General features: G+C 42.6%; 2 protein-coding genes across 6 annotated transcripts; one reads left to right on the forward strand and one right to left on the reverse strand.

The window, feature by feature from the left end:
• The first annotated feature begins 29 nt into the window (after positions 1–29).
• Positions 30–13,286, forward strand: VWA7 (von Willebrand factor A domain containing 7). 5 transcript variants are annotated; one of them, XM_074311429.1, is made up of 17 exons: positions 30–460; positions 936–1,172; positions 2,881–3,162; positions 3,476–3,572; positions 4,096–4,206; positions 4,627–4,822; positions 4,958–5,127; positions 5,844–5,956; positions 6,201–6,317; positions 8,256–8,432; positions 8,958–9,090; positions 9,435–9,587; positions 9,697–9,789; positions 9,884–10,173; positions 10,421–10,560; positions 10,756–10,930; positions 11,130–11,726. In XM_074311429.1, exons 2-17 carry the CDS (start codon positions 951–953, stop codon positions 11,292–11,294), a joined length of 2,634 nt encoding a protein of 877 aa, XP_074167530.1. In that variant the 5' UTR covers positions 30–460; positions 936–950; the 3' UTR covers positions 11,295–11,726. The 5 variants fall into 5 exon arrangements, 3 of the variants coding, with proteins under 3 accessions (XP_074167530.1, XP_074167531.1, XP_074167529.1); XR_012489370.1 differs by lacking the exon at positions 30–460 and adding an exon at positions 13,048–13,065 and having other exon boundaries at positions 480–1,172; positions 11,130–11,374; XR_012489369.1 differs by lacking the exon at positions 30–460 and having other exon boundaries at positions 480–1,172; positions 11,130–11,374; positions 11,463–11,726.
• Positions 11,804–13,402, reverse strand: SAPCD1 (suppressor APC domain containing 1). The gene is made up of 4 exons (XM_074311446.1): positions 13,286–13,402; positions 12,827–12,967; positions 12,386–12,469; positions 11,804–12,075 (listed from the first exon to the last, which is right to left on the reverse strand). Exons 1-4 carry the CDS (start codon positions 13,400–13,402, stop codon positions 11,977–11,979), a joined length of 441 nt encoding a protein of 146 aa, XP_074167547.1. The 3' UTR covers positions 11,804–11,976.
• Between the last annotated feature and the right edge of the window lie 567 nt (positions 13,403–13,969).

The raw sequence follows: 13,969 nt of genomic DNA on the forward strand, positions 1-13,969 counted from the left end.
CTGATATCTGGGGAACTGGAGGGGAACTGGATGCTTTTGTTCCTGGAGAATACTGAGGACTAGGTGCTAGGTAGTACCCCAGAGCTGAGGAACTAGAAATTTGAGTCCCTGTGTGGGGAAGGGAGCAAATAGGATACAACTTGGTCTAGCCCTGGCTGGGCTCCAGCCCCTGACTCATGCACTTTCATTGGCATATTTCATCTCTGCAATGCAGTGGGATAGATCAAGAGCCAGCAGCTCTATGTATATCACCCATTCTACACCCTTGTTTGGGCTTCTTTGGATTTTGGAGGCAATGCAATTGGGGACACTTTAGGTCCTTCTTTGCTCCCTGGTTTGCCTCAACCACAATTTACACCTTGCCCTGGCTTAACTATAACTCTGATCTAAAGTTGGGGACAAGGATACCATTGCTTGCCTAGCCTAACGACCCTATATTGGAGGAAATCCCAGGGACCAGGTAAGATGGGGGAAAGGGAGGGGAGAAACTGAAGGGGAAACTTCTATTCCCTGTGAGAAGGTACCTGAGTAGTTGAGGAGGAAAAACCTAAAAGGGGAGGGGGAAGATAGGGGTAAATATCTAGCCCCTTTAGGGAACTGAATGGGCAGACCAGCAGATTGTTGGCTACTTGGGAGTAAAGAGTCACTGAGAAACAGAGAAGTCCTTCGCCTTTCCTTGGCAGGTTTGCCAAAGCTACTCAGTTTGTATCTTGATAACTGGTTGTCTGGGTGAAAAGACAGGAGTCCAAATAAGAAAGATAAGTGAGGCTGGGGGTGGAGAAGGCAGGTGTCCTAGGAGACAGAAACAGATCCAGGATTGGCCAGAGAGGAAGGAGTGTCACCTCATTATGCCATTCTCTGTCCCTCTCCTCAGAAATTTGGGGACTTAGTTCAGTACTCCTATGTCTTTGTCCTCCCCTCTCCCCTTCCTCCAGGTCCATGTCTTAGCCATGAACCTTCTGTCTCACCCCTACCTGGGCTCCCTACTCCTGCTGATACCATGGCTTTGCCCAGCATCTGGCTTCTTTCCCAATATCTGGAGCCTGGTAGCTGCCCCTAATTCCATCACCCATCAGGACCTGACAGAGGAAGCTGTGCTTAATGTTACTTTACAGCTCTTCCTGGAACGGCCACCCTCTGGCAGGAATCCACTCCACCTGGAGGATTTCCAGGTAGGACCCCATGTGTTGCTCCCATTCTCAAGAGCTAATTATTCCCCTGAGGTTCTTAAGAGTTCCTCATGCTTCCAGGGCTCTGGTTGCTAAGGGTAGGACATCAGTTCAACAAAAATTTATTTAGTGGGAAGGGAGGCATCCCACCAATTGGCAAAAATATAGGATTTGGAGTCAGAGGATCTGAGTTCAAATTTTCCCTCATCACCTGTGTGACTTTAGTCAAGTCACATATGAGATAATCTCCAAGGTCCATTTCCAGTTTTAAATATCTGGTCATATACTTGGGTGTACCAAGTTTGGAGATGGGGAATCATATTCCAGTACACATAGTGACACTGGCCTCCTCCCTATGCCTTGTATAAAACACTCCACTTTTAGACTCTAGGCATTTTCAGTAGCTGAACCCTATGCCTGGAACTTTCTTCCTCTTCATCTGTACCTCCTCCAAGTCCCAGCTACAAAATACTCTATAGAAAGCCTTTCTCAATCTCTATTTTTTAATTGTAGCAAGTTTGTTTTTAATACACATTGCTTTATGAATCATATTGGGAGAGAAAAATCAGAGCAAAAGGGAAAAGTCATGGGAGAGATAAAAAACAAAAAAGTCAACATAGCATGTGTTGATTTAGTCAGTCTCCTTAGATCTTTTTCTGGATATAGATGGCATTTTCTGTCCAGTCTTTTAATTGCTTTGGATCACTGAACCATTGAGAACGAACCAAGGCGGCAGCTAGGTGGCGCAGTGGATAGAGCACTAGCCTTGAATTCAGGAGGACCTGAGTTCAAATGTGATCTCAGACACTTAACACTTACTAGCTGTGTGACCCTGGGCAAGTCACTTAACCCCAGCCTCAGGAAAAAAAAAATGAGAAGGAACCAAGCCTCTCATAGTTGATTGTTGCACATTCTTGCTATTACTGTGTACAATTTATTCTTGGTTTTGCTTTTTCTGCTCAGCATCAGTTCATGTAAATCTTTCCAGGTTTTTCTATAATCGGCTTATCATTTTTTATAGAATAAAAATATTCCATTGCCTTCATGTACCACAACTTGTTCAGCAATTCCCCAATTGATGGGCAGCCATTCCTTTTCCATTTCTTTCCTACCACATACAATCTCTCTTAATTTTTTTTTTTTTTTTTTTTTTTGAGGCTGGGGTTAAGTGACTTGCCCAGGGTCACACAACTAAGAAGTGTTAAGTGTCTGAGACCAGATTTGAACTCAGGTCCTCCTGAACTCAAGGCTGGTGCTCTATGCACTGCGCCACCTAGCAGCCCCTTTTGCGCCACCTAACTGCCCCTTAAATCTCTCTTAATTTTAATGACTTTCCTTGGTTGATTATTTACCTGAAGGTATATTGTTTGCATGGTGCTTCCCCCGATAAATTGTGAGCATCCAATGCTTAATGCATATTATCTTAGTACTTAATAAACGTTTACTGACTGACTATATCAAGACAAAATAAGCTTTGCCTTCAAAGAATTTATGTTAATACTAGGGAAGACAAATAAATTAAAGATAATTTGAGAAGTCTTGATTTCCAGGGGAAAGTCTTCTCAGTGCATGATTTAATTCTATGGTCTATGCCTGCCTGGCTCCCCTGCAGAGTACAAAAAAATTTTTAGGGTGTTCATTGCACCATCTAATGGTGAAAGGTGGAATTCTTTCTAGATTTGTAAACCTTAGATATTTTTCTCCTTTTCAGGGCCGAACACTGTTGGCTGATGACCTGTTTGGTGCTTACTTTGGGCTTGGGACCCCAACCCGTCACTTCAGAGCAGCCCTTGGTGAGGTGGCTCGTGCCAATGCAGCCCAGGACTTCCTCTCAGTAACCAAGCATAACCCTGAGCTTCACTTTGATGCAGAACAGCTAGTTGGGAGTCGGGCCCGCCTTTTGGAGAGCCTTCAGGAAGCCCTCAGTGCTGCTCATGCCCTGGAATACACTCTGGCTCGTCAGCGCCTGGGAGCCATGCTACATACTTTACAGGTGTACTGGGACTAAGAATATGTTAGATATTAGTAAGGATAAAAAGAAAGTCAGGATGAGGGAGGAATTTGAGGCCCCTTTCTATGTCCCCTCTTCTAAGATAATAGTACTTCCTATAAGAGTTTTATCATCAGAGGTGTTGGGAAATTGAAAGGTGCTGGTAGAAGACTGGCCTCATGGGGTACCCATGAGTCTCATGTGAACAGGAGCAGTGAATCTCATGATGGGGTGGTAGAGAGAGGGAAAGAAAGGATGGAGTTTAAAATTGGAAGAGAAAGCAATGGGCCATGATTGTTCTCTTTTCTACCATCAGGATTTCTACAGTCACAGCAACTGGGTAGAACTGGGGAAGCAGCAGCCCCACCCTGATCTTCTGTGGCCAGGAAGGAAGCTCAAGAACTTGGCACAGGGTATGGGTACAATCCATACTACCTAGACTGGGGAAAGAAGTACTGAGAGTCACTTTGGTTAATTCACACACCTAGGGAAAAGTGTCCCAATGCAGTCTTTCATAGAATCCTAGAATAAGAGAGCTGGAAGAAACTTTCAAGACAGATTAAGGTCAAACCCTTACTATGGAGACACTGAGATTCAGAGGAAGAAGACTTGACCTGCCCAAAGTGGCAAGTCTTTCATGGCATCATGTTGCCCCCCACCTACATCACTTGTTTTTTTTTTCTTTTTGTGTTGTTGGAAGTGGGAACAGAGGGAGAAAAGAAACCTACCTTGTTATCCCATCCCCAGGTTCACTCCTTGTCCTGCCATTAAGAATTTAGAGGCACCAATTGTGCTTCCTGTTAGTCTTTTTCCTTTTCTTGGGAAATGGGAGAGAGGAGACTAAAGTATAAAAAATGTTGGGGGCCTGGGGAGCTCTTTGTTTTCTGTCCCTTCACTATCTCATTCTCCCTACCTTGACAATCCTTTTTTTCTCAGTTGGGGACCTGATGTGCTCTGACTGTGAAGATCTGAGCTGCCCTGGAAATTTGCTGGGTTCCATTTTCCTTACCTCTGGCTATTTTGGGACAGAGCCCCCAAAACCTCCAGGTATACCATAGAAAGAGACCCCATTTCCTCCAAAGACCCATTATTGGGTTCCTCAGTTAGGTGCCACTTCCTGTGAAAAGAAGGATCATATTAGAGTTGGCACTATTGGCATAATGAATAAAATGAATGTCTTCTCAAAATAAGGCAGCATGTTTCTGGGGATAGCTTTCTATTGCTCACAAGAGAACTTTGATATGGCAGGGTAGGGTGATGAGGGGATTCAGGATTAGTGGGAATTATGCCAACCTTCTCATTCTTGTTTAAACTTCATAGAATGGCTGTATTGCTACTACTATGTTTCTTGATCCCTAAGGAGTTTGGTACTAAATATAGGGAAGGGAGCTTTTTTCTCTTCTCAGTTAATAAAGGGTTTTAATGTTCCCATCCCTTATCTCTCTTGGACCTTTTCTTTCAACTTAGGGAAATGTAGCCATGGGGGCCATTTTGACCAGAGCAGCCATGATATTCCCCGAGGGGGCATCAACAAGGACAGCACATCTCCAACATTCTCACCACATCATGCTTTGCACCCTCAAGCTGCCCAGCTTGCTTTTCAGGCCTCAATTCAAGCCCTAAATCTCCTCCGAGACCGCTTAGGGGATACAGGATTTTCCAGGTGAGCAGGAAAGAGGAGGTAGGAGGCAGGGAGGCAGCATTGGATTTACAATCTGAGTTTCTGTGAGAGGTAAGAGCTGTGAGATGGTTGGGGATCAGAGAACTAAGCCCTTCATTAGAGTTCTTCACCCCCCAGGCTCCTGCAAATCTCTCCAGCCTCAGGCCTGAGTTTTGTCCTGGACACTACAGGCAGTATGGGGGAAGAAATTAATGCAGCCAAAATACAGGCTCGGAAGATCATTGATCAACATCGTGGTGGTCCCATGGAGCCTACCCACTACATTCTTGTGCCTTTCCATGATCCTGGTAACAGTGATACCAGGGCAGAGGGATCATAGATCCTGGGTTATATCTCCACTTCCCATGTTTTCCCCTTTTATTCAACGGTCCTTTCTCTGGCAATACAAGAGTAGTGAGTGCTCTTCCCTTTCTTTCCAAAATGGCAGCATATCCTTGGGAGGGTGAGTGCTTCAGAGGTATGAAGCCAGTAGATACTTATCTTGGGAAAGGGCTGGGGGAGAGGGTTAAATGAAATGTCCAGTTTCCTCCATTTTAGAGCTGGAATGGATTCTGTTGGTGGAGCTCAACATGAAACAGCAGAGTTCTGAGGAATAGTTGTGGCAATCATTCATTTTCTATTGCTATTTTCTACTCAAACCCCAAGAATTCTAGTCGAGTTCTGCCAAGAAAACAAATTACTTAATTCCCTTGAGTCACATTTTTGTTATTTGTAAAATGAAAATAATGGTATATATCTGACTTACCTCCTGGGGTTGCTATACAAAAATTATATGAGATATTAGACATGAAAGTTCTTTGAAAAGTACTGTACATTTTGGAGGTGTTATCATTAACATGATTTCAAAATAGTAACATTTTTTGGTTTGTGTTTCCTCCTCATTACAGAGACAAAGAGGACTTCTGGGTTAGGGAATAAAAAAATTACTGTAATAATTTTTAAGTAGGATTGGTCCTGTTACGTTCTTCACTCACTTCATCCTCCATCCTTTTCTTTTCTTCAGGATTTGGACCTGTCCTTAAGACCAGTGACCCTGATGCTTTCTGGAAACATCTTAATGAGATCCATGCATTGGGGGGTGGAGATGAGCCTGAGATGTGTCTGTCAGCCCTGGAGGTCCTTCCCCCTTAATTTTCCCTACCCCTCTTTCTTCCCATCTCTATTTTCTATCCTTCCCTCCTCTCCCTTCTTTCTTCACCTTGGGAACAAGAATTTTTCTCCTCTGTAACTTAGCTCCTTTCTCTTTGCCCAACAATTTGTTTATTTTAGATTACACCCCTTTCTTCCTTGGATGAAAAGGAAGTTTTTCATCCCTTCCACTCAATTTTTAATTCTTTCTTTTCTCTCTTCTCCATAACAGCTGGCCCTGCTCCATACACCCCAATTCTCAGATATCTTTGTCTTCACTGATGCTTCCCCCAAGGATGTTTATCTCACTAGGCGTATAGAGGCCCTGAGCCAGAAGCAGCACTGCAAGGTGAACACCCCACAATAATGCACTATGCATAAGCCAAGAGAAACCCCAAGTTAATAATCCACTTGGACAAATCAGTTTGGCAGGAGACTTCAAAACAACAAATGAAAATTCAAGAAGCACATATATATGTATTTTAAGAAGCATATATACTTAACATGAATCAAACACCCATGTTATCCTGTGTCCTGTACTAAGCTATGAGGAAATCTACCCCTTGGCCTTGCTATTGATGTGTTCAACTTCTCTGGGTAGTAGATCTTCTCAGAGGTTGATACAGAAACCTTACCTTTGCTCTAGGGCCTTTTAACTTTCACTAGTTACTTCTTTAGAAGTCACTGGATCCCAAATTCTTGACTTTGGAAGTTCAGAGATCTGTCATACTCAAATCTTAATCCCTTTTCCTGTTCTTCTATTGTACCTGATTGTGACATCTACTCCCTTTCCCCCTTCTATTGTACCTTGAACTCCAGAGTTTGTTTTCCAGGAAAAGCAGGTATATAAATTCAGAGATTTTATGCCAGGGAAATTTCAATGGAATACCATTTAAAGAAACAAAGTATAATGTTTTAAAATACTGAAAAGTTTTAATTATTCTTTGAAAGCTGTGAAAACTACAATTTCCTATCTACTTTATAGTGGTGTCTTGGATATAAAGTTCATTAGTTCTTCCTGCAATTCTAGGCTAATTCTCAGTGAATTGGGAAAATTCCTGATCCAATAACTATTCATTGGTGCTCCCCTTGTCTTAATATATTATTACTCTGCTAGCTAGATATCTTCCCTTCCAACCAGAGTAATCTATCCCTAGGTATACAAAGATAAGTCTTTCTCATCCTATAATCAAAGTGAGTAGCATGAGGGTGTGCCTTAAAGAACTTTGGTTTTGTTATGGGAGGTATTGTACTGGACCTTACCATAAGAATACACCAAGAGGCCTATATCCCAAAGAGATCTTGAAGGAAAGGGACCCACATATGCAAAAATATTTGTGGCAGCCCTTTTTGTAGTGGCAAGAAACTGGAAACTGAGTGGATGCCCATCAGTTGGAGAATGGCTAAATAAGTTATGGTATTCATGTACTATATATGAATGTTATGGAATATTATTGTTCTATAAGAAATGATCACGAGGATGATTTTAGAGAGGCCTGGAGAGATTTACATGAACTGATACTAAGTGAAATGAGCAGAACCAGGAGATCACTGTACATGGAAAATCAGTATTATAGGACAATCAATTCTGATAAATGTGACTTTTTTCAACAATGAGATGATTGATGCAAGTTCCAATGATCTTGTGATGAAGAGAGCCATCTACACCAAGAGGATTGTGGGAACTGAATGTGGATCACAACATTTAACATTCTCATTCTTTTTGTTGTTGTTCGCTTACATTTTGTTTTCTTACTCATTTACTTTCCTTTTTGATCTGATTTTTCTTGTGTGCAGCAAGAGAATTGCATAAATATATTTATACATATTGGATTTAACATATATTTATATGACATGTATAACATATATATTGGATTACTTCCCATCTAGGGAAGGGGGTGGGGAAGAGGGGAAAATCTGAAAAACAAGGTTACACAGGGGTCAATGTTGAAAAATTATCCGTGCATGTTTTAAAAATAAAAAACTTTAAACAACTTTAAAGCACAAAAAAAAAAAAAAAAAAAAAATACACTAAGAGAATCATTCTACAATACTGACATGATGCTGGAGCATGAGAATTTCCAGTGACCTAAAGCTGAGATCACAGACTCCTCTCATCATAGTTAACAAATGGAAAACTGCAATAACAGATTAACAGGGACAATAGCCAGAGGATGCATGAGATCCCACCACAACACTCAGGCTTTAGAGATATTGTCTAGGCTTTTAAAGTCAGAACAATAGCAAAACCTGTTAGTCAAATAATTTGCTGCCTTTCTGACCACAGGTGACATTCTTGGTAACAGAGGATCCATCAAGGCGGATTAGAAGGGAGGTCCTTTTCCCAAAACGGTTTGAGCCATATGAGGCAATAGCCAAGGCTTCAGGAGGAGAAGTCATTTTTACCAAGGACAAGCATATTCAGAATGTGGCAAATGTGATGAAGGAGAGCATGATGGATATGGTGAGTAGCCCTAGAATACTGGGTTTGGGAAAATAGAAATCCAAGATAACTGACATAGGAAATGCAATCATTTGAGGGTGAGGGAAATAAGAAATAAATCCTTTGCTGGGGGTAGGCGTTGCTTCATGGTCTCTTTCCAGATTTCCAGAGCAAAGGAAATAGATCTCATTAAAAATATTACCATTTATAAGCCTGGGGGCAGGAAGACTTTTTACAGTACCATCTGGACTATTCTGAAAGTTCCAGTTTCCTTTCATCATAAAAATAACAATCATTTTGGGCTACCATCTCTTGCTCTAGGAGTGTGTATTGAAAATGCAATTATCTTATAAGGCTGGGGACAAGATATATGGTTACCCATAACCCAGCCTCATCAATTCCTATGAATCATTCCTTCCCTTCTCTATATCTCTTATTCTTTCTTTTTTTCTAGTTCCACCCCTTTCTCTTTCATTTAATTTTTCTCTGTTCTTCTCCCTCCTTGTCCTATGTATCTCTTTTTATGTCTCTCCTCACAACCTCAAGGTGACCTTAGCCCTCGTGCCTTGTGTCCTACCCTGTAAGGGACCTCTCGTATTCCATGTGGACAAGCTACTCCATGGAGTCATCATCCATCTCCATGGAGAGATAAGCACCTTCAGGATCTCAGACCCCAGAGGTACTTAGAAAAGGGGATTGGTAGTTAAAGGGATCAGATTTGGGTTGGAGAATGTCTGGCTCAGGGTGACAAAAAAGGCTCAAGAGAGAGGCAGCTAGGTGGCCCTGTGAATAGAGCACCAGTCCTGAAGTCAGGAGGACCTGTGTTCAAATGTGATCTCAGATACTTAATACTTCCTAGCTGTGTGGCCTTGGACAAGTCACTTAACCCCAATTGCCTCAGCCAAAACAAAACAAAACAAAAAGCTCAAGAGATCTAATATTCCTTCCCCTTAGAGTTGTTCTATATGAGATATAGATGTCCTATATGAGAGAAATAAATTGTCTCCTCACTATGCTCTCCAGGTATTTCTCAGGATATATATCAGGATCAGGGGCCTCTGGGTCATATTCAGCATTTTGGTGAGTTTTGGACAGTCAACCTAAAAGACCCTCCTCAGGTTGGGGCCTGGCTGATAGCCATCACAGCACAGGGGACACCTGTAGTAAGAGTGAAAGGTAAGGAAGAGGTTGAAGGAATGGGAATAGTAGGAGGAAACATGGGAGCCTCTGGAGAGAATTGATATAGTAGGAAAGAAATGTCTCACATTCCTCTTTCCTCTTCCAGCTAAGACTTCCCTGGATTTCCTCTTCTCTTTTGGGATTCCTATTGAGAATGGACCCCATCCTGGCCTTTATCCTCTAAGCCAACCAGTTACAGGTATAATATTTAATAATCTTCTTTCTTACATGATACATGAAAACTGGAGTCCATTTTCTCTCTTTACACCTTTTTCTACTCTTTCCCAACCTAGGTCTCTACACTCTGCTTCTAGTTGAAGTGATGGGACTGATTTCTGGCATTCTTGAGATGAATCATTTTTACATTATCCTTCGGGGCAGCTCAGAGGGTGAAGAGTTGGGCCATGTGGCCTTGGAGCCCACTGGAATCCCCAAACGGGGACTTTTCACTGCCCTCCTGGATCCCAAGCTCCTCCTCATCCAAAGACCTTTCTTTCTGGAATTGATTGGCCAGGATAATAAGGGATCTAGTCTTCAGAGAGTAGCCTCTCAGCCTTGCACTGTGGTTCCAGTCCTTCTTGAGGTAAGATTTAGAGATTATATATAGCAGGAGGGAAAAGGAAGAAGATGGAATAAACTTGGTTTTTATCACTGTATCTTAGTCTTGCATATATTAGGTGATTAATGAATGTTTGTGATTTGAACTTGGTAAGTTCCCCTTTCTGGACATTTTTTTATCTCTGAAATGAGAGGAGTGGATGAATTTATGCATTTTTAGAGGAGGGAAAGATGCTGATCTATCCCCAACCAAGCTCTCTTCCTTTTTTCAGCTCAGTGGTCCTTCTAATCCTCTTAGCCCTGGCCACCATGCTCTGCTCAGCCTCCGAATCTCTAGCTTCTCAGGACCTTGGGATCTCACCGTTACAGCTTCTATCAGGCCCAGCTTTCCCCTTACCTCCAACCTCTCTAGGTAATTATAGGAGTCCTAAGACTTAATTTTAAATACCATTCCCTGATTTTCTGTCAGTTCTGGTCTGCTTAACCCCACCTACTTCACTGGAGCTCAGATCAATTCTGAGCTTCTACTTTTTGGTTTGGGATGTCTTGTTAAGGGGGCCTTAGGAACTCAGAAAAAGGGTTGTGAGCAGCCTGTCTAATTTCACAGGGTTCACCTGGAGAAGAATGAATCAGTCTGGGGGCAAATCTGGCTACAGGTTCCAGGCTCAGCCACACTGGACTCATTAGTGACTGTGATAGTGACAGCAGAAACCATGTCCGACAACCCTTCCCCCCCTGCACATGCTTTTCTTCAGCTCTTTGTGCAGTCTTCTTCCCAACAGGTGAGACCTACCTGCCCCTTCTCTAGCCCTTTTTGATAGATTGAACCACAAGGGATAGACTTTAGTGGAAAAGAAGCTCAATTCCATTCTGAATTTCTCACCTATCTTTGTTTCCTTTTCTCCTATCTTCTTATTTTTTTTTTTTTTTCTTTTCTCCACACACTCCTATGCCCTATCTTTTCCTCTTTTTTCTTTCCAGGAGCAGCTGGATGATCCTGGCCCCTCCTCAAGGCCAAGTCACAATATAGCTAGGCCACAGCTGTACACTTCTACTCTGGAGCCACAAAGGGATGGGGCTGAGGGTACCATTCGAGCTGAGCCTTGGTGGAGGTTGCTGCTGATGCTTAGCATAGCAACTTGGTGATAACCTTTCTGCCCCCATCCCCAAACATGGCGCTGGATAGGAAAAGGATGCTGTCTATGATCCTGTCCAGATCCTATTAGGTGAGGGGCTCTGACCCTGCCCCTCCTCTACCTCCCAGAAGTTGGAGTTTCTCCTTCAACTCATGGCATTCATTTTGTTTTCTTTCAGTTAAAAGCATTGGTGTGGAAGAAGAGGTCAAGGGGAGAAAAAGATTTTCCTATAATGCACTATTTTGTCCTCTTTTCCTTATAAGCTTTTTTGGGACTCAAATCAAAGACTTGTTTTTGGAGAAAATTGCTCCCCCTCTTTCCTTCTACCCCCTTCTCTGTGGTCCAGGGACTGTTGATTATGGAAGTTTTAATTTGGGGCCTGAATTAGTTTCTATTTTATTTTTGTAGGGAAAGATGACCTTAATAAATCCTCAATAAATGATGTTCCTTTCTTTGGGGATGTGAGATAGAAGGGATATAACTGGATATACTGGGAAGATTTAAATAGAGGCTGAGAGAGTTAGGAAGAAACTTTAATCATTTTTCTCTCCTATGTGAGGCCTGAGAAGTAGGAATATCTATATATTTGCCAAGCAAAGTCATCTCAATTTTGAGCAAAAATGAGGACAGAGGAAGATAGTGGATTTCTAGCAGTCTTCTCTCACCAACCAAAGTGTGGATGGGAAAGATCCCTAGACTAGGGTTGGACCCCTCTGCCTTCTCATCTGGCCCAGTGGAATAGCTTCTTCAGGCTGGGCTGCCTGCTTGTGTTCTTGTGGCTTTTGCAGGTCCTAGAAGAGGGAAGGAGAAAGTTGAGAATTGTGTTTGGGTTTTTTGTTTTGATGGGATTGGGATTGGGAGTGGTCAGTTGTATCCACAGCACTCTCCATTATCCCTTTGTGACTAGAAATTTTGCCCCTAGCTACTTCTCTCCATCCAGCAGTCACACTTTCATTTCAATCAGCTTTTTGTTCCAGCACATCTTGGGGCCCAGAGGGGGACAGATAATACATTTTCAGAGAAAGTAGAGAAAATTGGGGGAAATAAATTTCAATTGTCCCCTAGCCAATCTTCTCACAAGAAAATAAAAATCTAATTTACCTTCCCCTGTATCAGACTCTTCAGGCAGTTGTTCATTTTCTGGATTTGGGCCAAGAGGGAGGCCCTGGGCTCTGAATGAAAATTCTAGAAAGAGAGTGAGAAGGTTGGCACCTCCTTCCCTCCCCAGTCTCTTCAGGGTAAAACATTCCAATCCATTTTCTCACCCTCGCTCCATTCTAGTCACAAAGAAAAACCCTTGACCAATTTATTACGCCCAGGTAATCTATTATACTCCTCTATAATGGTGGAATATCCCAATTTCCTCCCCCATATCAATGGAATAGCCTAATAACCCATCCCCCATCAATTTGACCACTTTTACCACCCTCACTTCCCCGCTATGTGCAATGGTATAACCCAATTCAGATATCACAATTAACTTCTTCCTTTCCTGGGATCTTCCAGAAGCTTCTTTTACTTCTCCCTTCTCAATCCTCATACCTCACCAAGATTTCCCAGATGTAGTTGCCATCTCTGAGCTTCCTTTAGACTCGCTCTATACCAAACTTGACTCTTTTCCAATAGCTCCAGCCCCTGCCACAGGGCATCCTGCTCTCTCTCTATGGCACGCATCCCTTGAAGCTATGGGAGAGTAGGAATATGAAAGAGGGTGACCAGTCTTTCACATCAAAACTAAATAACTTGTTTTCCTTTCCCACCAGAGAAAGCTGAACTACTTTCCTCAAGTTTCTTGGGATTGGGAGTGGGAAGTAACCCTTGGACATCACTCTTTGTCCCTATTCTGAAGGTGGGTTGGCTACTGATTACAAGATCCAGGACTAGCCAGCTAAGACCCCACGGTGGTGGGTAGTAATGTTAAAAATCGGGTGAGGGAAGGCTTTTTAACCCAAGTTTCAGTGAAACTGGAAAGGACACAAGGATATCTGAATCTCACCTCACCCAAAGGAAGAAGGTCAGTGCTCCAGGATCCTGGCAATTGGTCTCCAGTGGCAGTAACAAGACAGTATAAGAAGTTTGCCCAGAGATCCTGGACCCTCCAAGCTTCTGACTCCCCATAGCTTTGGTTTCTGGAGGTCAGAGACCAACACACACATGCAGCCCAGGGCATAGCCCCACCTACCAGAGGACACATCCCTCCAGCCAGCCAGCCTCCCTCCATACAGCCCTCTGCTTTGCTTCTCATTCCTTCTTTCTGACTGCACCTTTCCTCTCATGTATTTATTTCCTTTTGGGACATTCTGTTTTAGAACTGGAAAAATCTCACAGAATTACAGAATACTGGAGTTGGAAGGTATCTTAGAAATAAATTACAGATAAACAGATCCTAAGAAGGGAAACAGCTGGCAGTGGCAGAAACCAGGTTTCAAATTTCTTCACTTTCAGTTCAGGGATTTTTTCACTAAGTTATATTTCTGCCCAAATAACTGCTGAAACTCAAGAAGTAACCACAACACATTCACTTTGGACCAAAGAAGCCAGTCAACATTTCCAGCATGAAGTGATTTATTATTGCTATGTTTCTCCCAAGTTATCCATATGGTCTTTCAAAAGTAATAAAAGTTACTCTTCTGGGATTTTGGTGGTGTTGGTATTCCTCTAATGGGGTACTTCAGTTACCACCTG

Source organism: Sminthopsis crassicaudata, chromosome 4, assembly GCF_048593235.1.
Source record: "Sminthopsis crassicaudata isolate SCR6 chromosome 4, ASM4859323v1, whole genome shotgun sequence".
Lineage (NCBI taxonomy): Eukaryota > Metazoa > Chordata > Mammalia > Dasyuromorphia > Dasyuridae > Sminthopsis > Sminthopsis crassicaudata.